The sequence below is a fragment of the Ranitomeya imitator genome, chromosome 1 (genome assembly GCF_032444005.1).
Source record: "Ranitomeya imitator isolate aRanImi1 chromosome 1, aRanImi1.pri, whole genome shotgun sequence".
Taxonomy (NCBI): domain Eukaryota; kingdom Metazoa; phylum Chordata; class Amphibia; order Anura; family Dendrobatidae; genus Ranitomeya; species Ranitomeya imitator.
Genome location: NC_091282.1, coordinates 968,751,125 through 968,777,973, shown reverse-complemented (window position 1 = coordinate 968,777,973; position 26,849 = coordinate 968,751,125). Strand labels below are relative to the sequence as shown.

Below are 26,849 nucleotides of genomic sequence, written 5' to 3'. Positions count from 1 at the left end.
GGATGAGTAGAAAACACCTTATGAGGTTGCTTGAATTTTTTTTAAAGGACACCTTATGACCAGAAGGTAAGGTGGCCACATCCTCTACTCCCAAAGACTGATTAACGGCCTCAATGAGACTGTCAGATTCCTGATAATCAGGAGCTTCTAAATCAAAAGACCCCTCTGAGTCATAGTCCGAACCGTGTTCACTCAATTTCGCAGGAGAGGGAGATCGAGAGACGGAATTCAATGATGCTGATGCACCTGACGGACCGGGAGACGCTGTGTGGGTTCTTTTCCCCCGCGTCTGCCTAGAGGGAGCACGGCCCCTGCAGGATCCTGAGAATCGGAGGATTTTTCCAAAACAGGCGGATGAATGTCCCTGACAGGGGCTTGAAGGGACTCAACCGCCTTTGTTAGAGACGCCATAGACTGCGTTAATGATATGACCCACTCAGGGGGAGACACTGCCGACCAAGGTACAGACACACCCGGCAGGATAGCAGGCGGGGTAGCAGACGGGGGCTCCTGCACGCGTTCGGAATCACAAGCCTCACAGAGATGGTTAATTTGCGCATGCGGAAAAGCAGATTGACAGGTAATGCATGAGGTATACAGAACTGTGTGAGTCTTAGTCTTTCTAGACATGATGACTATTGCTGCCGCTGCTGCTGCTATGCTCCGTATCTCCTTATGAGCTACTAGGTCTAGAACAAATACTGCTGTCAGGCTGAGGGAAGTAGCACTTACCTCAGTCCTGTGTCCCCGTATGTTCTCCAACACTGAACCATGTCTCCTGTGCAAATCACACATATGAACTAGATTACAGGGCGGAAGCCTGAGAAAGTGGGAGGAGTTACCGCGCATGGACCCGGACTAGGCCGAAGCAGGGGACTAGATTGTACTCCTTCCCAAGTTCTCCCAGGAAAGCTGGGTGCGCAAAACCGGAAGTAAACCGCCGATGGAGGCGGGACTTCCGCCCATGCCCCAGACTACAAGACCCATAATGCCACAGGCCGCACAGAAAACCGGAAGTCGCCGAAAAGGGGCGGGACTTCCGCCCATGCCCCAGACTACAAGATCCATAATGCCTCAGGCTGCACAAGGAACCGGAAGTCGCCGAAAAAGGGGCGGGACTTCCGCCCATGCCCCAGACTACAAGATCCATAATGCCTCAGGCTGCACAAGGAACCGGAAGTCGCCGAAAAAGGGGCGGGACTTCCGCGCATGCCCCAGACTACAAGATCCATAATGCCTCAGGCTGCACAAGGAACCGGAAGTCGCCGAAAAAGGGGCGGGACTTCCGCCCATGCCCCAGACTACAAGATCCATAATGCCTCAGGCTGCACAAGGAACCGGAAGTCGCCGAAAAAGGGGCGGGACTTCCGCCCATGCCCCAGACTACAAGATCCATAATGCCTCAGGCTGCACAAGGAACCGGAAGTCGCCGAAAAAGGGGCGGGACTTCCGCCCATGCCCCTGCTGAAGACGCCCGTGTCCTTGCTTATGGGGAATAACGCTGGAACCCAGCACAGCGCCGGAAATAGTCGCCACCTGTGCAGCACCAGCAGAACGCGCGATGAAGCAGGAGCCCCCCTGCAGCCTTCTGACAGCGCATGAGGTCAGACAAACAAAACTCACACATATATATATATATATATATATATATATATATATATATATATATATATATACACACACATACATACATATATACACACACATACACGGTGCAGGCACCCTAACTCCTTACACCGTTCAGAAGGCGAGGAGAGGGACCGTCTGCCTCCCTTAAACACCGTAGCCAGTGCATTGGTGATGAAGTGGAGGCTGCACGGACAAGGAATGAATGCCTGTACAACCTAGGGTTCCGTTACCTCAGGGTGGTCAGGTTCTTAGTCCGGCAAAAAATCCCACGTCGCGGGAGAGGATACGTGGAGGCGACACTCCACGTGCTCGCCCGTTGTTGGTTTGGGGAGATCGGACCCCTTCAAAAGGGTCCGTCGCCCCTGTCTAATCTTCAGAGAAAAAAAGCATCTGGGAAAACCCAGAGATGTGCCTCCTACGGACACTAAGCATAAACTGGAGCTGTCAGGGCCAGTGTCAAGGTGTATACTATGGAGGAGGAGCTAACTTTTTTTGTATCTACTTAGTGTCAGCCTCCTGGCGGCAGTAGCATACACCCACAGTCCTGTGTCCCCCAATGAGACGATGGAGAAATCTACAGCATCAAAATTGCGCTAAAAAATCGTTTAAAAAAAAAAAAAACGCAATGTAAAAAAAAATGCCAGTAACCTAATTTAGCTACTTGTTGCAGAATTGCTGCAAAAAAAATCTGCATCATCAAAAAAACATGCCCAAACCCTTGTGGGAACGTATTCTTAGACGAGCAGGATCTTTTTCTCTCCGCACTCCTGAGTGGCATGTATGGTAGGCTCCTGCTGTTTGTCCAACTCCATAGACTTCTGTGGGCAGATTGTAACCTGATCTCTAATTGAACCTGAGGAGCCGGTCAGTGGAGTGCATTTGTTCTCTAATGTGATACAATGCAAAAGTAACCTTTATTGAATTGTATGGTTAATCTATAAGAAGTTCTATATCAGAGAACTAAAAGTATTTATGAACTTTAGATAGCGGTTAGCTGGATACTTGCCTTTATCTTTAGGTCTCAAATGAACACTAGGCATGATCATGAAACATATGAAAACTAAATGGGATTTATCGCAATACAGATAGTGTTTTTATTAAATACAGCACAGAGTCTTTGCACCAAAAAAACGGCAGAAAACACTTTGAAAAAAGTCACTAATTTTGCTCAACACTTAGTTGCACAGAAATGTATTCACTTTTAGGGCAGGTCTGCCAAAACAGGTAGAACTAGGGCAGAGCTGGGATGGGATAGGGCTACACCTTCCCATCAATAGCGGTAGCGTTCCTAATACGAGCAATGTCTCTGCCTGGAGTAACATTTCTGGTGAGGTGCATGGAGGGACAGGACACTGAGAAAATGCACCAAAATGTATTAATGAATTTGATGCATCTTTTTCCTACACAACCTTCATTATTACTGACATACAAAATACCAGTCTTAATGAATCAAGGCATGAGTCTCCTAATGGCAAGAAAAAGAATGGACTAGTGACATATTGCTTTACAAAGTCACATCTATAAATTTGGGTTCACTTCTAGTAATTCTGACCTTTCTTTTCTACCCTCTTCAGGTATGGCTGCGCTTTGCTGTCTGTATTCTGTGCTGTTGACCCCTCACTAAACAGTTTTAGACTCTCCAGAGCATTCCTAGGTTTACTTAAAGACTTCAAGAGGGAAATGCTGCTTCCTGAAGGCCATAGTTCAGGTAACTTACAATCTTTAGTAGACCCTTGAACTGAATGGTGTATGATGGCATTTGTCAACATAGGTGGCTTTTCTCCCCCAAGGTATCCCAACGTGTCATCCAGATTTTTAGGTGCTGCCTTCTGCTTGGATAGATCATCTGGTTGAAATATAATCTGCCTGGAAGGAACACGGCCTTCCATCGCTTTGTTAGGAAATAAGAGTATCCTCTTTTCTACTGTCTGCAAAACATTCACTTCACCCATTACCTCGGTTTTGTGGCCAGTGTCCCCTGCTTTAGCCATAGCAGACGGTCTCTCCAGGAGTGCTTGTATAGTGAATTCACTTTCGGCTTTCATACATGACATTTCAGGAACCGTGGAGTTATTTTCATGGAGTGAATCATTTTCCATATGGTTCTTTAACGATTCATTATCATTATATTCTTTTTGCTTCTTATTCTGTAGAAGATTTTGTCTCTCGGTTAAATCTACATGTTCCTTGGCGGAGTCCACTTGACTCTCTGATGAATCAGCGTCATCTAATTCCGTAAAATCAAAACTGTCCGTTAAATTAAATGTGATTTCTGCGAAGGCCCTATCATTATTCTCATTATCTGTGATTAAATCAGTTGCAGCCAATGTTTCTGGTGTTAGTGACGGACTATTAGATAGGTCAGGTTCAGAAATGTAGGAATCGGACGGCTGCTTGTTTTCTACAAGATCTTCATTTCTTTCAAGCCCCCTCACTTCAGCTGGTGCATGGTTATCCAGATTTTTGCCCTGATTAAATGGCAGTACAAAGTCCTCATGGTCGATCTGGGAAAGACTGGAATCTGCAGGGCTATCTAAGTAAACATCCCATCGACTCTTGATAGGATTAGTCCTTACATGGGACAGCTCACTGGGGAGCGGGCAAAGTTGTGTGCCTCCTGGGGCATTTACTGTACACGTAGTTCTTTGGAGCTCATTACTGCACAGGTTAGATACCCCTGTAGGTACTTGAGCAGCAACTGGTCCCTTCTGAATTGGTAAAGTGTTTAGTAGGGCCAAAATTTGTGCTGTGCTTCTTGGGTTTTGGTTAACTCTTTCTCCTACTACTCTCTGAACACTTTCTGTAATTGTTGTCGGTTCTTGAGAAGCTGAAAAATTACCGGGAAAAATATTTTCTTGAACATTTAGATCTGTTGCAGTCGCCAGTTTGTGCTTTGAAGAACAGTTTACTGCCTTGTCTTTATTTTCTTGGTTTCCATAAGAAGCAGCAAAGAGGGGGGATGTAGCAGAGAACTGTGAAGGTTGTGAAGAGCACCCATGTGCCAACTGATGAGATGACGGAGCGACAGTCTTCTCCACTTGTAGAGATGGCCTTTTTGGAATTTCACGAGGAACTTTAAATCCCTGAAAAGAAGATACACGCTATGCTTTAAATACATATCTGTAGCATGCCCCAAATCTGTACATAATTAGTCCTGCTATGTGTTTTTGCGGTTAATAAAACACTGCTCACTAGCATTGTACCAAAAGCTGGTGGGAATATTGGGGCAGAATCCACACAGGAAATCTGTAATATGGAGAAGAGGAGAAAATGGCAACTACTGCAATCAGACAAGAAATCACCTGTCCGTCACTGGATGTAACTGTACTGTTGGTACGTGGCGGAAATTGTACCGATTGTGGTGTGGCGGGTGTATTTATTCTTGAATATACATATATTGGAATTATTGACCCTGAAATAATGCCCTTTGATCAGTATTAGCATAGTGATAATATCTGTTGTTTAATAAAGGCACTATTTGGAAACTATTATTTATGAAAATTGCCATTAGAAGCAGGAAACAATATTTATTTGTGTAGTCCCTAACAATGCCACTGAGGCCCATAGAGACAAGCTGGTGAAGCAAGGTACAGCAAACGCCCACAGGTAACTTTTCAGAACAGGCAGTAATTTGTGCACATTAAATGTCTTGTATCCTGCATTTTTCACCAGTTTTCTCTCGGACATGGTGGTGGAGACTGCTATGATGTCTCCTACACAGTACATAATGAAGGATGCAATCCTATTCTTTCTCTGACAGAAGCAGCATCATACAGCAGGGACTGTGCTGTGTGGCTGTGTATCCTGCACAGAACGGAAACAAAGCTCTTAGAAGCTACAGTTTGATTTGCCTTGTCTATCACTGTGCAGACTGCGCCTCACTTTCCCCCACCTTAGACACCAATAAGATCTGTAACTTTAAATCCCACTGTGCTAGCATTCAGTCTCGAGTTGACCAAGATGGATTTTAGCTGCATTTCAGCTTGCATGATGAGATCAGGAGGAAGTAGAAAACTGACTTATAAGTGGAGAAAGCATATTTCTCTGATATATTACAAATTTTCTTCTATTAGTCTGTACAATTAATTCATACAATGTTTGTTGAAATGACACACAAAAAAGAAAAAAAAAAAAAACACTGTAAACATTCCGGTAATTTGTATTTCATTTCATAACTAGTGATAAGCGATCGTGCTTGGATAAGGTATTATTCATAGTAACATACAGGTCCTTCTCAAAAAATTAGCATATAGTGTTAAATTTCATTATTTACCATAATGTAATGATTACAATTAAACTTTCATATATTATAGATTCATTATCCACCATCATTGACACCCTCAAGCAAGAGGGTAAGACCCAGAAAGAAATTTCTCAACAAATAGGCTGTTCCCAGAGTGCTGTATCAAGGCACCTCAATGGTAAGTCTGTTGGAAGGAAACAATGTGGCAGAAAACGCTGTACAACGAGAAGAGGAGACCGGACCCTGAGGAAGATTGTGGAGAAGGACCGATTCCAGACCTTGGGGAACCTGAGGAAGCAGTGGACGGAGTCTGGTGTGGAAACATCCAGAGCCACCGTGCACAGGCGTGTGCAGGAAATGGGCTACAGGTGCCGCATTCCCCATAGTAACATAGTTAGTAAGGCCGAAAAAAGACATTTGTCCATCCAGTTCAGCCTATATTCCATCATAATAAATCCCCAGATTTACGTCCTTCGAGCATGCTCGGGTGCTAACAAAATGTCTTTGGCATCTACTATATAATTGTCTAAGGGTCACTTCCGTCTGTCCTGTCTGTCTGTCTGTCACGGATATTCATTGGTCGTGGCCTCTGTCTGTCATGGAAATCCAAGGCGCTGATTGGTCGCGGCAAAACAGCCACGACCAGTCAGCGTTGGGCACAGTCCGGAAGAAAATGGCCGCTCCTTACTACCCGCAGTCAGTGCCCGGCGCCCGCATACTCCCCTCCGGTGACCGCTCACACAGGGTTAATGCCGGCAGTAACGGACCGCGTTATGCCGCGGGTAACGCACTCAGTTACCGCCGCTATTAACCCTGTGTGTCCCCAACTTTTTACTATTGATGCTGCCTATGCGGCATCAATAGTAAAAAAATTTAAAAAAAAAAAAAAAACCTGCTATACTCACCCTCCGTAGTCTGCCGAGCCGCTCGCGCCTGCTGCCATCTTCCGTTCCCAGCGATGCATTGCGAAATTACCCAGAAGACATAGCGGTCTCACGAGACCGCTAAGTCATCTGGGTAATTTCGCAATGCATCCTGGGAACGGAAGATAGCAGCAGCCACGCGCCTATCGCCGGAGCTTCGGTGGATCCCAGGGGTGAGTATATAACTATATTTTATTTTAATTATTTTTTTAAACAGGGATATGGTGCCCACACTGCTGTATACTACGTGGGCTGTGTTAGATACCGCGTGGCTCTGTGCTGTATACTACGTGGCTCTGTGCTGTATACTACGTGGCCGGCCAATATACTACGTGACCGGCCAATATACTACGTGACCGGCCAATATACTACGTGGCAAAACAGCCACAACCAATCAGCGACGGGCACAGTCCGGCGGCAACATGGCCGCCCCTTCCTCCCCGCAGTCAGTGCCCGCTCCGTACTCCCCTCCAGTCAGTGCTCACACAGGGTTAATGGCAGCGTTGACCACGGTGTGACGCACTCGGTTAACGCTGCTATTAACCCTGTGTGACAAACTTTTTACTATTTATGCTGCCTATGCAGCATCAATAGTAAAAAGATCTAATGATAAAAATAATAATAAAACATTATATACTCACCGTCCGTCGGTCCCTCGGATCAGGAACAGGCCTTTCCCGATCCTCGCGACGCCCCGGTGACCGCTCCATGCATTGCGGTCTCGTGAGATGATGACGTAGCGATCTCGCGAGACCGCTACGTCATCATCTCGCGAGACTGCAATGCACTCTTCAGACCGGAGCGCGCGAGGAGCATCGGTAACCGCTTCGATCCGGGGGCCAACGGAGGGTGAGTATATCACCATTTTTTATTTATTTATTTATTTATTTTTTTAACAGGGATATGGTGCCCACATTGCTATATACTGCGCGGGCTGTGCAATGTACTGCGCGGGCTGTGCTATACACTACGTGGCCGGCCACGAACAATCAGCAACAGGCGCAGTCCGGCCGCGGCCAGCTCCTGTGTATTCAATGTATTATTCTAAAATCTTCATAAATAAACTACATACATATTCTAGAATACCCGATGTGTTAGAATCGGGCTACCATCTAGTGCTTGAATAATATGTTTGAGTCCAAGCAGCTGCATGTCTCGTGGCTGTTAGACAGTCGTAACACATACAGTGATTACCTGTTTGTTACGCATTCCCTGCATGTGTTGCAGTTGTCGAACAGCAGCGAGACATGCAGGCACAGGGACTCGAATATATTATTCCAGTCCGGACACGAGCATGCTCAGATAACACCTTAACCAAGTATGATCGCTCATTACTATTCAGAACTCAATAATAATACACGGGAAAAAAATAAGTGTTCTAATATATCTTATTAGTGAAATCAGTTTCTTTCTCCTCTTGGACTGTTCATTCTCAATTCACAGGTAAAAATCTATGTTCAGTGAATACACACTTCCTCATTACCGAGATAGTGTATGACAGTTGGTGCACATGAATTTCTACGGAAAACTAACTGTCAATCCTGGAGAACTTGCAGCAGAATGGCTGTATCTGCCTCTCGCTCCCCCTTGTAGAATTTGAAAAGCACAAACTATTATCACATACTTTAGTAATGAGAAAGTCTGTATTCACCGAAAACACATTTTAGCCATGAATTGGAGTGAAAGATCAATCCAGGAGTTGAAAGAAGCAGATTTCTCTGAAAAGATATATTACAAAATTGCTTATTTTCATGTGTACTATTGATTTCTGAAAGAAAAATTAAAATTTCTGCTTTCCCTTTGCTCATGATTAGAGATGTAACAGAGGACATAGCTATTTGGTGCTCCCAAACTGACATCAAGCACATATTTCCAATAGTAACAATTATCAAAAAATTAAAGAAGTTCTTACAGTAAACTTTCTTTTTAAACCAGCTCGAGGCTGCAGACCAATGGGTTTCAGCGCACCCCTGCTAAAGTTTTGCACATCCTTATTTTCAGTAGAGCTACTTGTGGAGCTGATGCTGTCACCCACTGCTTCCACTGTGATTAGATAGCGATCACTTTCCATTTCATCTCCAGTGTTCATCTATTACAAAAAAAATAGGATGCAAAAGGACGACATTTATTATCTTGTTGTCAGGTAATTGAAGTAAATTAAAAGATTTTATTACATCCAAATACAAAAATTGTATTGTAGTCATGTGTAAGATACTAAGAATGGGGGATTAATTCTGACCTTTTAAAATGTGTTTCATCACTTAGAACAAGTACAGGTCCCGCTTCACTTTTCTAGTTCATTATTGATAAAGGTCATAGATATCAATTTATAGATATACTGCTAAAATGTTTATCTTTATAGCTGCCAATAAATAAACTATAACCATCTCCTAAAGCTCCCAGAAACCACCACACACAAATGGGTCACTTATCGTAGCCATAAGAGGTTCCCATTGCTGTTGCAAATAATGTCATAGACCAAGACATGTGTCAGTGGATCAGTTAACAAGAATGTAACCAAGATCCTTCAAGAGGAACTAAAAACAATGATTCATGAATTAAAAGAGAAAAAAAAGTGGATTGACAGAAACTGAAAGTTATTTTTACCTCTAAAATGTTGCTAACATCCAAACAGGTGGTTATAGCTGGCAGGTCCTAGGGTCAGTACTCGGCTGTGGATTGCCATTGCAGCCATCATTACCACATGATCTTTGGGGTGCCAATGGGAGTAAAGAGGAGCCCTAATGCTCAGTTATGTAGATGCTGTTGTCACTATTGACAACATTATCTAAGGGGCTAAACAACCGTGGTCAGTGCCAACACTGATTGTGACTGATACTGCAGGTTGTCAGCAATACTGTACAGCCGACAGGTGCTGCATTTCACCTGCCCGGGGAAGGGGGGATGCTACTCATATCTTAGGTTAGTAAAATGAAGTATGGGTGGTCACCAAGCATTTAATAATATAGAATTACGCTCACTGGCAATTCAGTTTCTAAGCCCCTCCACGACAGCACCACGGGAGGTTGCCTCCCCATCCTAATTAGGGACAGGAAACACAAGAGGTTTAAATAGCCCTCCAACTCCCTCCATCCTCAGGACCACATAGTGTGAATGCTTTAATTTATTAACGCCAAGGAATCAATTGAACATAAAGTTTCCTGGGGGGGAATTTACCCATGCTGTTGTGGAGGGTCTTAGAATTACAATTACTGGTAAATTGGTTTCTATTTTCTTTAATCCCATCCACGACAGCCCCATAGGAGAAATGTCAAAGAATGCAAACAAATAATACCGCGCTTGGGTGATTGGAGTAGTATAGCCCTGCCTATAGAGGTACAAAAAACTGCCAATATGCAATGGTTGATAGTGAAAGTGAAATGAAACACCTCCTACGAATAGTGCTGCAAATAATTCCTGTTAAATACCAACTACTTAGTATTAGCGATGTACATTACTGTGAACACATATATATTTCTCTCGGCAGTAAAGCTCTTAACAGATGTGCTGTCCAAAATAACTGTAGGTACAACGATAAATGTGTAAGCCTCCTACCGTGTTGAAGCGTGGCTGGCACAATAGCATATGTTGCGCTGAGTCACCACCAATATGCTCGTGGTAAATGCCGGAGGTGATGTGTGGTGTCACTCCGGTATCCGCAGCAGAAGCAGGGGCATGGATGGCTTGCGGATGGTAGGGTGGGCGCACGTGTGCTGGTACAGTAGCGACCAATATGGAAAGTCGCTATTCATTGTAGAGCCAGGGAACGTCCCGGCCGGAGGCGTCCCTGGTTGCACTGAAAAGAAAAAAATGGCCTAGCAACGTGTGACATCACGGGCCGGACAGAGTCTCACTAAGGTCACAAAGCTAACCGACGCGTTTCGAAGGGAAAAGCGCCCTTCTTCCTTAGGGTTGGAGACCTGAATGAGAGCTCCTCTTGTATATGTACTTGCGCTACACCTATGTGCCCGCCCCTTAGATCTTCAGAGACCGCCCCACTGGACCGAACTCGTGTTAGTCTAAAAAAAAAAAAAAAAAAAAAAAAAAAAAGGCCAACTGCCACGCCACAATACCGGATCCCCTACATAGTACCTAGGTAGCCCCAATGTGTATGACTGATGACCCATGTTACTCAAGCCCACATGTAGTAGCTGAGTCCATGGATCCTGTGCAAAAAATACATATCGAATTAAACATTAAACTACATTACCTCTAAATAAATATTGATAGCTTCTTTATTAATAAAAACACCTATACATTACAAATATGGCGGTTTACTGACACCTCTCATCTGTCAGCCGTAATCAAAGTTGTGCACCATAAAAACGTTAAAATGAGTGTAAACTCAAGACCATATACATACGAATAAAAAATATAGTTCTTACCGATAACGGTATTTCTCTGAGCCCATGACGGCACCACGGAGAGAGGGGATCCGCCCACCAAGGACAGGAAACCTACAGATAAAAAGGCGGTACCACTCTCCCGCATCAGTTGTTTTACATAGAGAACGATGGGAGACTACTAAAACATTTGTTAGTTTTAACTGTTTAGCATAACAAGATACCGCATGACTTTAAAAACTATGAATAGACTATGGCACTAAGTTGATGTGTGCACCCACAAGTGAAGGGAGGGAATGTACGGGTGCCGTCATGGGCTCAGAGAAACACAGTTATCGGTAAGAACTATATTTTTCTCTGTCGCCCATGACGGCACCACGGAGAGATTTGCATAGATAGTACATTCAGGGAGGGACCACCGCTTCCAGAACCCTTTTACCGAAGGTAAGGTCTGAAGAGGAGATTAGGTCCAATCTATAATGCCTATAGAATGTGGATGGTGAGGACCAGGTAGCAGCTCTACATATCTGGTCAATAGAAGCTCCGGCCTTCTCCGCCCAAGAAGTTGCCACTGCCCTTGTCGAGTGAGCCTTGACCTCCCCTGGAACGGACATTCCACTTGCCGAGTATGAAAGGCTGATGGCGTCCGTGATCCATCTTGCTATGGTGGCTTTGGATGCTTTTTTCCCCTTCCGGGGACCTTGGAAACAAACAGAGGGATCCTCCCTACTCTCTCTAGTGACTTCTAGGTATTGTAAGAGACATCTTCTTACATCTAGTGTATGTAATATTTGTTCCTCCTTATTTTTAGGGTTAGGACAGATGGAGGGGAGAGATATCTCTTGAGACCTGTGAAACTTTGAAGCCACTTTCGGGAGATATGCTGGGTCTATTTTTAAAATGACCCTATCCTCTAAAAATTGTGTGTAAGGGGGGTTTGCTGAAAGAGCCTGTAAGTCGCTGACCCTACGGGCAGATGTGAGGGCGACTAACAGGGCGGTTTTGAGAGACAGGTTTTTTTATTGAAGTTTCGTGTAACGGTTCAAAGGGTGGACTAGTTAGGGCATTAAGGACCAAGTTTAAGTCCCACTGAGGAACAACTTTTCCTGGAAGAGGCCTCGATCTCCCAGCTGCTCTGATGAATCTAGAGACCCACCTGTTTGAAGCTAAATCAAAATTAAATAGGGCTCCCAATGCTGCCACGTGAACTTTTAGGGTACTAGTGGCCAAACCCATCTCCAACCCATTTTGTAGGAACTCTAATATGGAATTAAGGGGAATTTATTTCCCTATTTTCGCACCTGACGATGAAATAAACTTTTTCCATATCTTTCCATACTGTGTCGTTGTAACCGGCTTCCTACTTTGTAATAAAGTGGAGATCAACCCTGGAGAGAACCCTCTGCCTTCTAATAGTTTCCTTTCAAGAGCCAAGCTGTCAAGTGCAAATTCTTGACTTGCGGATGATGAACTGGGCCCTGCGATAGTAGATCTTGGAGGTCTGGTAATACCCATGGGTCGGATATTGACATTTTCCTCATCCAAGAGAACCAAGGTCTCTTCGGCCAGAACGGGGCTATTAAGATGACAAGCGCCCCGTCCTCCCGAATCTTCCTCAGCACTGCTGGAATCAGAACAAGAGGAGGGAAGGCATAGACCAGTTGATGCCCCCAAGACATCAGAAAAGCGTCCACTACTACCGGGTTCCCCAGGGGAGATAGGGAGCAAAAGGAGACTACTTTTTTGTTTAGGTGGCTCGCAAAGAGATCTATTTTGGGTACGCCCCATTTTTCTGTGATCTGGGTAAATATCGCCCAATTTAGTTCCCATTCTCCCTGTTTTAGGCTGGAACGACTGAGGAAGTCTGCTTTGTTATTGTCTACTCCCTTTATGTGCAGGCTTGTTAGGGATAGGAGGTTGCTCTCGGCTATTTGTAGAATTGATTTGGTCACTTCCATTAGATTTTTGGAACGAGTGCCCCCTTGGTGATTTAGGTATGACACCACCACCCGGTTGTCCGACATCACCCTTACGTGGTGAGAGTGAAGGACCCCCAAAAATTCCTGAAGGGCAAATTTGACCGCAAGAAGTTCCTTCATGTTGGAAGATTTGTTTGCTAGTGTCGGAGACCAAATGCCCTGGGCTACTAGATTGCCCAGATGAGCCCCCCACCCTGTGGGACTTGCGTCCGTAGTCAGGACCTTTGAGATCTGAATTACCCATGGGACTCCCTGGGAAAGATTTTCCTGCAATGTCCACCATGTTAGAGAGTGATTGGTGCGAGGAGATAATGTTAACCGCCCGTCTAAATGCCCCCCCAGATGGATTTGCTCTGACAAGATCTGCCATTGGAGCTCTCTTGAATGTAGCTGGGCCCACTGGACCGCAGGGATGCAAGAAGTCATGGAGCCTAAGAGGGACATGGCTTGGCGGAGTGTTATGGAGGGGAGAGATTGAATTCTCGATACTAAACTTTTTAGTTTCTGTATTTTGTTCCCCGGGAGCCGACATTCCATTTTTTTGGAATCTAGGGTGAGACCTAGGTACTCCTGGACCTGAGAAGGCATTAATCTGGATTTTTCTATGTTTATCAGCCAACCCAATTCCTTTAAGGAATGTATCACTATTGCCAGCTGATTCTCGCAATGTTGCGGGGAGGAGCCTATCACCAGAAAATCGTCCAGATATGGTACAATCAAGGCGTTTTCTTCCCTGAGGTGAGCCATTACCTCCGCAATCAGTTTTGTGAAAACCCTCGGGGCTATGCTATGGCTAGACCAAACGGTAAAGCTGAGAACTGGAAGTGGCTTAACACCCCCTTGATGTGAACAGCCATCCTGAGAAACCTCTGGTGATCCTTGTGTATTGGGACGTGATAATACGCGTCCTTCAAGTCTAGGACCACCATGAAGCATTGAGGAAACAGCATTTTGATAGATGACTTTATTGTTTCCATCTTGAATGCTTGAACCTCTAGGTAATCGTTCAGGTTTTTCAGGTTTATAATGGTCCTGAAGGAACCGTCTGGTTTTTTCCTCAGGAATAGAGGGGAATAGTACCCTTGCCCTCTTTCTTGTGGGGGAACCTCCAGGAGTACTCCCTTCTTTACTAACCCGATGACTTCGTTTTCTAGCGCCAATTGCTCTTCAGCTGAAGGCCTTGTAGATGTCATCGTAAAAGAGGGACGAGGGTATCTTTTGAATGTTAGGGTACCGTCACACAGTGCCATTTTGATCGCTTCAACGGTACGATTCGTGACGTTCCAGCGATATCCATACGATATCGCTGTGTCTGACACGCAGCAGCGATCAGGGACCCTGCTGAGAATCGTACGTCGTAGCAGATCGTTTGGAACATTCTTTCGTCGCTGGATCTCCCGCTGTCATCGCTGGATCGGTGTGTGTGACACCGATCCAGCGATGCGTTCGCTTGTAACCAGGGTAAACATCGGGTTACTAAGCGCAGGGCCGCGCTTAGTAACCCGATGTTTACCCTGGTTACCATCCTAAAAGTAAAAAAAACAAACGCTTCCTACTTGCCTTCGGCTGTCTGTCCCCGGCGCTGTGCTTTCCTGCACTCACTGTGAGCACAGCGGCCGGAAAGCAGAGCGGTGACGTCACCGCTCTGCTTTCCGGCCGCTGTGCTCACAGCCAGAGCAGAGAAGCAGAGCGACGGGGACAGACAGCCGAAGGCAAGTATGAAGCGTTTGTTTTTTTGACTTTTAGGATGGTAACCAGGGTAAACATCGGGTTACTAAGCGCGGCCCTGCGCTTAGTAACCCGATGTTTACCCTGGTTACCGGCATCGTTGGTCGCTGGAGAGCGGTCTGTGTGACAGCTCTCCAGCGACCACACAACGACTTACCAACGATCACGGCCAGGTCGTATCACTGGTCGTGATCGTTGGTAAATCGTATAGTGTGACGGTACCCTTAGCCTCAGTCCTGATTCTATTATGTTCAGTATCCATTGACTGGAGGTAATCCTTTCCCAGGCTGGGAGAAAGAGAGATAATCTCCCTCCCACCTGGGGCGAACCTTCATTGTGAAAGTTTCTTGCTATCGTTGGGGTTTTTATTGAAGATGAATCCCTTATTTTTGCTCCTCTTATCCTCCCATTTTCCCTGGCCTCTCCCCGGGTTCTTACGGAAAAACCTCTTGTTCCGAAAGGGCTTACGATAAGAGGGGAGACCCAGAGAGGGAAAGGACTTTTTGCTGTCCCCTGCTTTTTCCAGGATGTCGTCTAAGGTACATCCGAACAAAAATTCTCCTTCGCAGGGGATGGTACACAATTTTGTTTTTGTTTGCAAGTCGCCTGGCCAGTTCTTAAGCCAGAGGGCGCGCCTGGCCGCATTAGCAAACACTGCTGACCTGGCGGCTAATCTGATGGAGTCGGCCGAAGCATCAGCCAGAAAAGCTGCAGCCCCCCTCATTACTGGTAAGGAGTTCAGTATTGAGTCCCGGGAAGTTTTCCCTTTTAATTGACCCTCTAATTGATTCAACCAAATCATAAGGGAGCGGGATGTACATGCAGCTGCTACTGCTGGCTTTAGGCCTCCTCCTGCTGCCTCCCAGGAGCCTTTAAGGAAGGCGTCCGCCTTCTTGTCCATAGGGTTTTTTAGGACCCCCATATCTTCGAACGGGAGAGCGAATTTCTTTGAAGCCTTAGCTATGGCTACATCTAACTTGGGGGCTTTCTCCCAAAAGGAGCAGGATTCATCCTCGAAGGGGTATTTCCTTTTTGAAGTTAAGAGTCTTTTTCATGGGTTTTTTCCATTCTTTTTTAATTAAAGCCGCTATTGCGTCATTAAGTGGAAAAGCCTTTCTCTTTTTTTGTTCTAGACCCCCAAACATGATGTCCTGCACCGATTTTTTGGGGTGAGAGTCTACTAACCCCATAGTACTTCTCACTGCTTTTATGAGACCATCGGTGTCTTCTAGAGGGAAACAATTGTGCCCCCCCGAGGAAGAGGAGGATGATGAAGATGAGGAGGAGGAGGAGTTAGAGGATACTGAACTCGCACTATCACTGTCAGATTTTGATGCCGGAGACGGGGATCTGTGTCTGGTCTTTCTCCGTTTTTTTAAAACTTTTTAGTGATCTAAAGGTGTCTTCCACTTGCTCCTTAATCAGATTTTTTAAATCGGCTGCAAACCCGGGAAGACTTTCAGATACTGTTTGCTGTATGCAAGTATTACACAGTCTCTTCTCCCAGGCAGGTGAAAGATCTTCTCTACAGATGGCACAGATTTTATGCTTGGTTTTACCTAAGCTTTTCCTCCCCTAAAAGAGACAAATAATAATCTTACTGTCTCGGACTTTCACGAAGATCACTTACCACCTCCAGGACCCATAAATATCGGTTGGGGTTTCTCTGCCTCTGGCTTTTTCCCCCCCGACGCCGTACTGGACTCCTTACTGTGTTGGGACCTTTGGCGTTCTTTGCTGCTGGTGTCCTGGTATCCTTTCTGTTGTCGCCGTTTTTGCTGCTGCTGCGGCGATGCTATAGGTGGAGGTGATTCTGGCAAAGGTGATGCCGGGTCGCTCATACTGCTGCTGGTCTGCGGTTGCTGCCTTAATAATGCGCGCTGTGCTGGTGCTGTGGCGACTAGTAGTTCCTGAGGCTCCTGCTGGTAATACTGCAGAGCCACTGGGAGATTGTAATTACTCCCATTTAAAAATTTCCCGCCCGGTGCCTGCGCAGTAGCTCCCAACAGCGGTGAGGAGCGCCGAATGCCGGCGCCTGCACAGAACGATTCTGGTGCCCGAGCGGCAATACACCGCCGGCGCCTGCGCGGAAGACCCTACCGCATCGCGAGACCAGCGCATTCCCGGGCATGCGCCATACTTTCAAGATGGCGCCCGGGAGTGCAGATATGGCGCTGCTGACCGGAGCCCCCGGTCCTATGCAGTCCCCTAACGTGCGGCTCTGCACGTCGGATGGCGTACAGTGTGCAGACTGACACTTTCTGGGAGGGCCGTGCCGCACCTCCCGCAACCACAGAGGGACCCCCCTGGATGTTGCCGCTGCTGCATCTTACCTGGGGAGGTGACCGCGAACTCCTTGTCACCTCCCCCGCACACCCTAGAGGCCCACTAGCCCCCAGCGGTGGCGCTTCGGGTTACCACCCCAGCCGAGGCAGAGGGACCCCAGCTGCCTGGATCGGACTGGTTGGCCACGGAATTCCCACGTCGATCTGGTAAGTCCGTAGGTCTCCCATCAAGGACAGGAAACCAACTGATGCGGGAGAGTGGTACCGCCTTTTTATCTGTAGGTTTCCTGTCCTTGGTGGGCGGAACCCCTCTCTCCGTGGTGCCGTCATGGGCGACAGAGAAAATGCGAATAAAAATGTAACATTTTGTACGTAAATGGCCCCCTTCCACGGAGATGTTTAGATCCAGGAAATTGATAGTACTGTCACTCACAGTGGGTGTGAACTCAATGCCAAAGTTGTTTTTGTTTTACGTACAAAATGTTACCGTAAGGAGGTGGATTCGAATAGTTTTATCCATACCACCAGCTGCCACTTACCGGTGTGGCTTACAAACATCCCGAAGGGACAATTCACCAGGATTCGACGCAATTGTACCAACCTTAATGACTTTGAAGAGGAGTCTGAACATCTCACACAACAATTCCTGGAGAAGGGCTATCCTCTGGGATTGGTTGAACAGGCAGCAAACGAAGCAAGGGCTATACCCAGATGCACCTTGGTACACAAACTTAGATCCGACATCCAAGGAACAGAAAGTATCCCCGATCAAATTAAACATCTGCCTATCATCACGCAGTTCCATGCAGGTTACAAGCGATTTCAGGGGATCATTTGCAAACATTGGGCAGCCCTACAGAGGGACAGGATCATAGGCGAGTTTCTACCAACATATCCCAGGTTTATATATAGGAATGCACAGACGCTAAATAATTTACTAGCCCCCACAGCCAAACTGCCCCAGAACATACAGGATTCATCGCGGAGCCAACCATCCAATCCCAAAGGGGGGTTCACTCCGTGCGGGAGCGGTTTCTGCTGTATCAACACGGTCCTCAAGAAAACATGCCAAGTCGAATTCAGAGATTCCAGTAACACTGAGATATTCAAGATTCGGGATAGAATCACATGTTTCTCATCAGGAATAATCTATTTGATCCTACGTCGATGTGGAAAATTATATGTTGGAAGGACGAAGCGGAAATTAATGGTACGGATAAAGGAACACCTTAAAAATATTCAGAAAGAGTTCCTGGGTCATCCATTATCCCGTCACTTCAAAGAGAAACACAACAGTAGCATGAAGGGTGTGCAATTCTGTGGGATTCAGAAAGTCCGACAAAGTTTGAGGGGGGGCAACTTCATTAAACAGATGTCCAAAATCGAGTCGGAATGGATATTCAGGTTAAACGGTCTCACCCCTAAGGGCCTAAACCATGAACTTGAGCTGCATGCATTCTAATGGAACATACGTGAGTTCATGTATAATTTTCATTGCTGGTTGTTGTATCATATATTTTTATTATTCATTAGGGGTATAATAATGCCAATTCCCAATGTCAGTCTATATGCACCTACAGGGAGGCGTAGTGGACATATGGGTATTTACATTTTTTTTTACATTTTTTCACATTTTTATTCGTATGTATATGGTCTTGAGTTTACACTCATTTTAACGTTTTTATGGTGCACCACTTTGATTACGGCTGACAGATGAGAGGTGTCAGTAAACCGCCATATTTGTAATGTATAGGTGTTTTTATTAATAAAGAAGCTATCAATATTTATTTAGAGGTAATGTAGTTTAATGTTTAATTCAATATGTATTTTTTGCACAGGATCCATGGACTCAGCTACTACATGTGGGCTTGAGTAACATGGGTCATCAGTCATACACATTGGGGCTACCTAGGTACTATGTAGGGGATCCGGTATTGCGGCGTGGCAGTTGGCCGTTTTTTTTTTTTTTAGACTAACACGAGTTCGGTCCAGTGGGGCGGTCTCTGAAGATCTAAGGGGTGGGCACATAGGTGTAGCGCAAGTACATATACAAGAGGAGCTCTCATTCAGGTCTCCAACCCTGAGGAAGAAGGGCGCTTTTCCCTTCGAAGCGCGTTGGTTAGCTTTGTGACCTTAGTGAGACTCTGTCCGGCCCGTGACGTCACACGCTGCTAGGCAGCGTCGGCCATTTTTTTCTTTTCAGTGCAACCAGGGACGCCTCCGGCCGGGACGTTCCCTGGCTCTACAATGAATAGCGACTTTCCATATTGGTCGCTACTGTACCAGCACACGTGCGCCCACCCTACCATCCGCAAGCCATCCATGCCCCTGCTTCTGCTGCGGATACCGGAGTGACACCACGCATCACCTCCGGCATTTACCACGAGCATATTGGTGGTGACTCAGCGCAACATATGTTATTGTGCCAGCCATGCTTCAACACGGTAGGAGGCTTACACATTTATCGTTGTACCTACAGTTATTTTGAACAGCACATCTGTTAAGAGCTTTACTGCCGAGAGAAATATATATGTGTTCACAGTAATGTACATCGCTAATACTAAGTAGTTGGTATTTAACATATATGCTAGCCACCTTAAGGAGAGACCCAAGTTGGGCTAAATGTAGCGGGACAAAAGAGACCGAAAAGCCCTCTACTTAAAGGAAATACATAGTGGATGCTTTCCTGAAACGGAAAGTACTTGCAAGCAGCATAATACAAAGAATAGCAGGTTTACCCAGAATCCTTTGCAGTAGGCGGAGCTATGCAAATCCTCTCTTTCCACCCCTGTCTAATCCACAGCGCTTGGAACCGCCAAGTGTGCAATGCTGCGGATTAGTTGTAAATTTAGTTTAGTTGTAAATTTAGAAACTAATCCGCAGCATTGCACACTTGGCGGTTCCAAGCGCTGTGGATTAGACAGGGGTGGAAAGAGATGATTTGCATAGCTCCGCCTACTGCAAAGGATTCTGGGTAAACCTGCTATTCTTTGTATTATGCTGCTTGCAAGTACTTTCAGTTTCAGGAAAGCATCCACTTGGTATTTAACAGGAATTACTTGCAGCACGTAGGTGTTTCATTTCACTTTCACCATCAACCATTGCATCTTGGCAGTTTTTTTGTACCTCTATAGGCAGGGCTAGACTACTCCAATCACCCAAGCGCGGTATTATTTGTTTGCATATCTAGTCATCTTTACAGAATCGGCACATTTTCTGGGAATACCAGCAGCTGGAAGATTATACTAGCCACCCCCACCAGTGTTGTGCGCCAGTGATATCGTTATATTTGCAAATGTCAAAGAATAACTATGGAGAGACAGTAGTCTGGAGGACTTTCCTGCCAAAAGCTAGATGTTTTATAGACATTAGGTCTAATCTGTAATGCCTAGTAAAGTTATGGATCGAGGCCCAGGTAGCAGCTCTGCTCCATATAAACAATGTCCCTTTCAGCCCAAGAGATAGATACGGCTCTAGTGTGTTTCAGGAGGAGATAATTTTTTTATATGTTTGGCCGGCTTCACACTCAGCGTATGAAAATACGGTCCGTATATTACGGCCGTAATACGCTGAAAAGTCCCGAAAATAGTGGTCCGTAGCTCCTCCGTAGGCAGGGCGTGTCAGCGTTTTTTGCGCATGGCATCCTCCGTATGGCATCCGTACTGCGTGGTTTTCTCGCAGGCTTGCAAAACCAACATACCGCTATAGAAGTGATCCATGTGTCCCAAAAAGAAAAAAAAATAATATATATACAGTGGGGCAAAAAAGTATTTAGTCAGTCAGCAATAGTGCAAGTTCCACCACTTAATAAGATGAGAGGCGTCTGTAATTTACATCATAGGTAGACCTCAACTATGGGAGACAAACTGAGAAAAAAAAATCCAGAAAATCACATTGTCTGTTTTTTTAACATTTTATTTGCATATTATGGTGGAAAATAAGTATTTGGTCAGAACCAAAATTTCATCTCAATACTTTGTAATATATCCTTTGTTGGCAATGACAGAGGTCAAACGTTTTCTGTAAGTCTTCACAAGTTTGCCACACACTGTTGTTGGTATGTTGGCCCATTCCTCCATGCAGATCTCCTCTAGAGCAGTGATGTTTTTGGCTTTTCGCTTGGCAACACGGATTTTCAACTCCCTCCAAAGGTTTTCTATAGGGTTGAGATCTGGAGACTGGCTAGGCCACTCCAGGACCTTGAAATGCTTCTTACGAAGCCACTCCTTCGTTGCCCTGGTGGTGTGCTTTGGATCATTGTCATGTTGAAAGACCCAGCCACGTTTCATCTTCAATGCCCGTGCTGATGGAAGGAGGTTTGCGCTCAAAATCTCACGATACATGGCCCCATTCATTCTTTCATGTACCCGGATCAGTCGTCCTGGCCCCTTTGCAGAGAAACAGCCCCAAAGCATGATGTTTCCACCACCATGCTTTACAGTAGGTATGGTGTTTGATGGATGCAACTCAGTATTCTTTTTCCTCCAAACACGACAAGTTGTGTTTCTACCAAACAGTTCCAGTTTGGTTTCATCAGACCATAGGACGTTCTCCCAAAACTCCTCTGGATCATCCAAATGCTCTCTAGCAAACTTCAGACGGGCCCGGACATGTACTGGCTTAAGCAGTGGGACACGTCTGGCACTGCAGGATCTGAGTCCATGGTGGCGTAGTGTGTTACTTATGGTAGGCCTTGTTACATTGGTCCCAGCTCTCTGCAGTTCATTCACTAGGTCCCCCCGCGTGGTTCTGGGATTTTTGCTCACCGTTCTTGTGATCATTCTGACCCCACGGGGTGGGATTTTGCGTGGAGCCCCAGATCGAGGGAGATTATCAGTGGTCTTGTATGTCTTCCATTTTCTAATTATTGCTCCCACTGTTGATTTCTTCGCTCCAAGCTGGTTGGCTATTGCAGATTCAGTCTTCCCAGCCTGGTGAAGGGTTACAATTTTGTTTCTGGTGTCCTTTGACAGCTCTTTGGTCTTCACCACAGTGGAGTTTGGAGTCAGACTGTTTGAGGGTGTGCACAGGTGTCTTTTTATACTGATAACAAGTTTAAACAGGTGCCATTACTACAGGTAATGAGTGGAGGAAAGAGGAGACTCTTAAAGAAGAAGTTACAGGTCTGTGAGAGCCAGAAATCTTGATTGTTTGTTTCTGACCAAATACTTATTTTCCACCATAATATGCAAATAAAATGTTAAAAAAACAGAGAATGTGATTTTCTGGATTTTTTTTTCTCAGTTTGTCTCCCATAGTTGAGGTCTACCTATGATGTAAATTACAGACGCCTCTCATCTTTTTAAGTGGTGGAACTTGCACTATTGCTGACTGACTAAATACTTTTTTGCCCCACTATATATATATATATATATATATAAAATCAGTAGACACATATGTATATATATTAATATTTTTTCCAGCGCTATACAGCTTGAAAGCCGGTAATTCAATTACCGGCTTTTTCTTTCTCCTTCCTAAAACCCGACATGATTTGAGACATGGTTTACATACAGTAAACCATGTCTTCTCTCCTTTTTTTTTTTGCAGATTCCACACTACTAATGTCAGTAGTGTGTATCTGCAAAATTTGGCCGTTCTAGCTCTTAAAATATAGTAACATAGTAACATAGTTAGTAAGGCCGAAAAAAGACATTTGTCCATCCAGTTCAGCCTATATTCCATCATAATAAGTACCCAGATCTACGTCCTTCTACAGAACCTAATTGTATGATACAATATTGTTCTGCTCCAGGAAGACATCCAGGCCTCTCTTGAACCCCTCGACTGAGTTCGCCATCACCACCTCCTCAGGCAAGCAATTCCAGATTCTCACTGCCCTAACAGTAAAGAATCCTCTTCTATGTTGGTGGAAAAACCTTCTCTCCTCCAGACGCAAAGAATGCCCCCTTGTGCCCGTCACCTTCCTTGGTATAAACAGATCCTCAGCGAGATATTTGTATTGTCCCCTTATATACTTATACATGGTTATTAGATCGCCCCTCAGTCGTCTTTTTTCTAGACTAAATAATCCTAATTTCGCTAATCTATCTGGGTATTGTAGTTCTCCCATCCCCTTTATTAATTTTGTTGCCCTCCTTTGTACTCTCTCTAGTTCCATTATATCCTTCCTGAGCACCGGTGCCCAAAACTGGACACAGTACTCCATGTGCGGTCTAACTAGGGATTTGTACAGAGGCAGTATAATGCTCTCATCATGTGTATCCAGACCTCTTTTAATGCACCCCATGATCCTGTTTGCCTTGGCAGCTGCTGCCTGGCACTGGCTGCTCCAGGTAAGTTTATCATTAACTAGGATCCCCAAGTCCTTCTCCCTGTCAGATTTACCCAGTGGTTTCCCATTCAGTGTGTAATGGTGACATTGATTCCTTCTTCCCATGTGTATAACCTTACATTTATCATTGTTAAACCTCATAAAGGGTTAAATGGCGGAAAAAATTGGCGTGGGCTCCCGCGCAATTTTCTCCGCCAGAGTAGTAAAGCCAGTGACTGAGGGCAGATATTAATAGCCTGGAGAGGGTCCACGGTTATTGGCCCCCCCCTGGCTAAAAATATCTGCCCCCAGCCACCCCAGAAAAGGCACATCTGGAAGATGCGCCTATTCTGGCACTTGGCCACTCTCTTCCCATTCCCGTGTAGCGGTGGGATATGGGGTAATGAAGGGTTAATGCCACCTTGCTATTGTAAGGTGACATTAAGCCTAATTAATAATGGAGAGGCGTCAATTATGACACCTATCCATTATTAATCCAATTGTAGTAAAGGGTTAAATAAAACACAAACACATTATTTAAAATTATTTTAATGAAATAAAAACAATGGTTGTTGGAGTATTTTATTCTACGCCCAATCCAGTCACTGAAGACCCTCGTTCTGTAAGTAAAAAAACATAATAAACCAACAATATCCTTACCCTCCGCAGATCTGTAACGTCCAACGATGTAAATCCTTCTGAAGGGGTTAAAACATTTTGCAGCAAGGAGTTCCGCTAATGCAGGCTGCTCCTTGCTGCAAAACCCCGGGGAATGAGGCTAAATATAGATCAATGATCTAAATTTAGCTTCATTTGCGGTGAGGCGCCCTCTGCTGGATGTTCATAGATTGTGGGAACTTGCCTAGAAAGCTCCCAGGCTTTCTAGGAAAGTTCCCACGATCTATGAATATAGATCAATGATCTATATTTAGCTTCATTTGCGGTGAGGCGCCCTCTGCTGGATGTTCATAGATTGTGGGAACTTACCTAGAAAGCTCCCAGGCTTTCTAGGAAAGTTCCCACGATCTATGAATATAGATCAATGATCTATATTTAGCTTCATTTGCGGTGAGGCGCCCTCTGCTGGATGTTCATAGATTGTGGGAACTTACCTAGAAAGCTCCCAGGCTTTCTAGGAAAGTTCCCACGATCTATGAATATAGATCAATGATCTATATTTAGCTTCATTTGCGGTGAGGCGCCCTCTGCTGGATGTTCATAGATTGTGGGAACTTACCTAGAAAGCTCCCAGGCTTTCTAGGAAAGTTCCCACGATCTATGAATATAGATCAATGATCTATATTTAGCTTCATTTGCGGTGAGGCGCCCTCTGCTGGATGTTCATAGATTGTGGGAACTTACCTAGAAAGCTCCCAGGCTTTCTAGGAAAGTTCCCACAATCTATGAACATCCAGCAGAGGGCGCCTCACCGCAAATGAAGCTAAATATAGATCATTGATCTATATTTAGCCTCATTCCCCGGGGTTTTGCAGCAAGGAGCAGCCTGCATTAGCGGAACTCCTTGCTGCAAAATGTTTTAACCCCTTCAGAAGGATTTACATCGTTGGATGTTACAGATCTGCGGAGGGTAAGGATATTGTTGGTTTATTATGTTTTTTTACTTACAGAACGAGGGTCTTCAGTGACTGGATTGGGCGTAGAATAAAATACTCCAACAACCATTGTTTTTATTTCGTTAAAATAATTTTAAATAATGTGTTTGTGTTTTATTTAACCCTTTACTACAATTGGATTAATAATGGATAGGTGTCATAATTGACGCCTCTCCATTATTAATTAGGCTTAATGTCACCTTACAATAGCAAGGTGGCATTAACCCTTCATTACCCCATATCCCACCGCTACACGGGAATGGGAAGAGAGTGGCCAAGTGCCAGAATAGGCGCATCTTCCAGATGTGCCTTTCCTGGGGTGGCTGGGGGCAGATATTTTTAGCCAGGGGGGGCCAATAACCGTGGACCCTCTCCAGGTTATTAATATCTGCCCTCAGTCACTGGCTTTACTACTCTGGCGGAGAAAATTGCGCGGGAGCCCACGCCAAATTTTTCCGCCATTTAACCCTCTATTTTAAGAGCTAGAACGGCCAAATTTTGCAGATACACACTACTGACGACAGTAGTGTGGAATCTGCAAAAAAAAATGGAGAGAAGACATGGTTTACTGTATGTAAACCATGTCTCAAATCATGTCGGGTTTAGGAAGGAGAAAGAAAAAGCCGGTAATTGAATTACCGGCTTTCAAGCTGTATAGCGCTGGAATAAATATTAATATATATACATATATGTGTCTCACTGACATACATATATATATATATACCTATTCTATGTGTACACATTTATTCTACCTATTGGACTGTAAGCTGTCAGTGTGATTTTACTGTACACCGCACTGAATTGCCGGCATTTTCTCTCTAACAGCGCTGCGTATTTCTCGCAAGTCACACTGCTTGTCCGTGTGTAATCCGTATTTTTCACGCTTCCATAGACTTTCATTGGCGTATTTCTTGCGCAGTACGGTGACAAACGCAGCATGCTGCGATTTTGTACGGCCGTAGAAAGCCGTATAATACTGATCAGTAAAATACAGCAGATAGGAGCAGGGGCATAGAGAATAATTGTGCCGTATTTTTTGCGAGTTTTACGGACGTAGTTTCTGCGCTCTTACGTCCGTAAAACTCGCAAGTGTGAAGCCGGCCTTTCTGTGATTGCTTTTTTTAATCCAGTTTGCTAGAAAGCTCTTGGAGGCTTTCTTCCCTTGCTCCACAGTAATGGGCTAAAAGGTTTTGATGTTTTCTCCAAGGTCCAGTTTGATTTAATAAAGGATGGTTCTCCTAACATCTAAAGAATTGAATTCTGTTTCTTTATTGTCCTTTGGCTTCTGACTAAAGGAATGAAGAATTATTTTCAAATATAGTTCCCTAATGGATAGGACCTGTATCTTGCCAAGCCTCCTTGCTGTTGTAGTGACTACCAATAGAGCTGCTTTGCAACATAGTTTATCCATTTGGATTTTGACCATAGGTTCAAAGGGCATGATAGTCATACCTCTCAATACTATATTCAGGTCCCAAGTACTGACTCTGGGGTCTGCCAGCTACAATCACCTGTTTGGATGTTAGCATCATTTTAGAGGTGAAAAGAACTTTAATTTCTGCCATGAAACATTGCATTAATTCCCGAAAAGCACACAAAGGGTTAAACTACCTGACAGCTTGAAATATGTTTAGGGGGGAGGGTGTATTTAAAATGGTATCACTTTGGGGGCTTTCCAAAGTAAGTTTTGTAAGTTTTTTTGAAAAATTTGTACATTTTCTAACATCCTAACAACATAAGAGGACACTTTGCAAATGGTGGTGATGTAAGGTAAATGTTAATTTATTAACTTTATTTCTATGATATAACTTTCTGTATTAAAGGTAGAAACC

The 26,849-nt window shown here is 44.9% G+C and overlaps 1 protein-coding gene across 1 annotated transcript in view; it reads right to left on the bottom strand.

The window, feature by feature from the left end:
* Positions 1–26,849, bottom strand: part of ZGRF1 (zinc finger GRF-type containing 1) — a 149,851-nt gene that overhangs the window by 105,506 nt on the left and 17,496 nt on the right. The window contains exons 5-6 of the mRNA XM_069743830.1: positions 8,708–8,884; positions 3,585–4,712 (exon numbers count right to left, since the gene is read on the bottom strand). Of these exons, the coding sequence (XP_069599931.1) occupies positions 3,585–4,712; positions 8,708–8,884 (1,305 nt within the window). The remainder of the gene's footprint in view (positions 1–3,584; positions 4,713–8,707; positions 8,885–26,849) is intronic.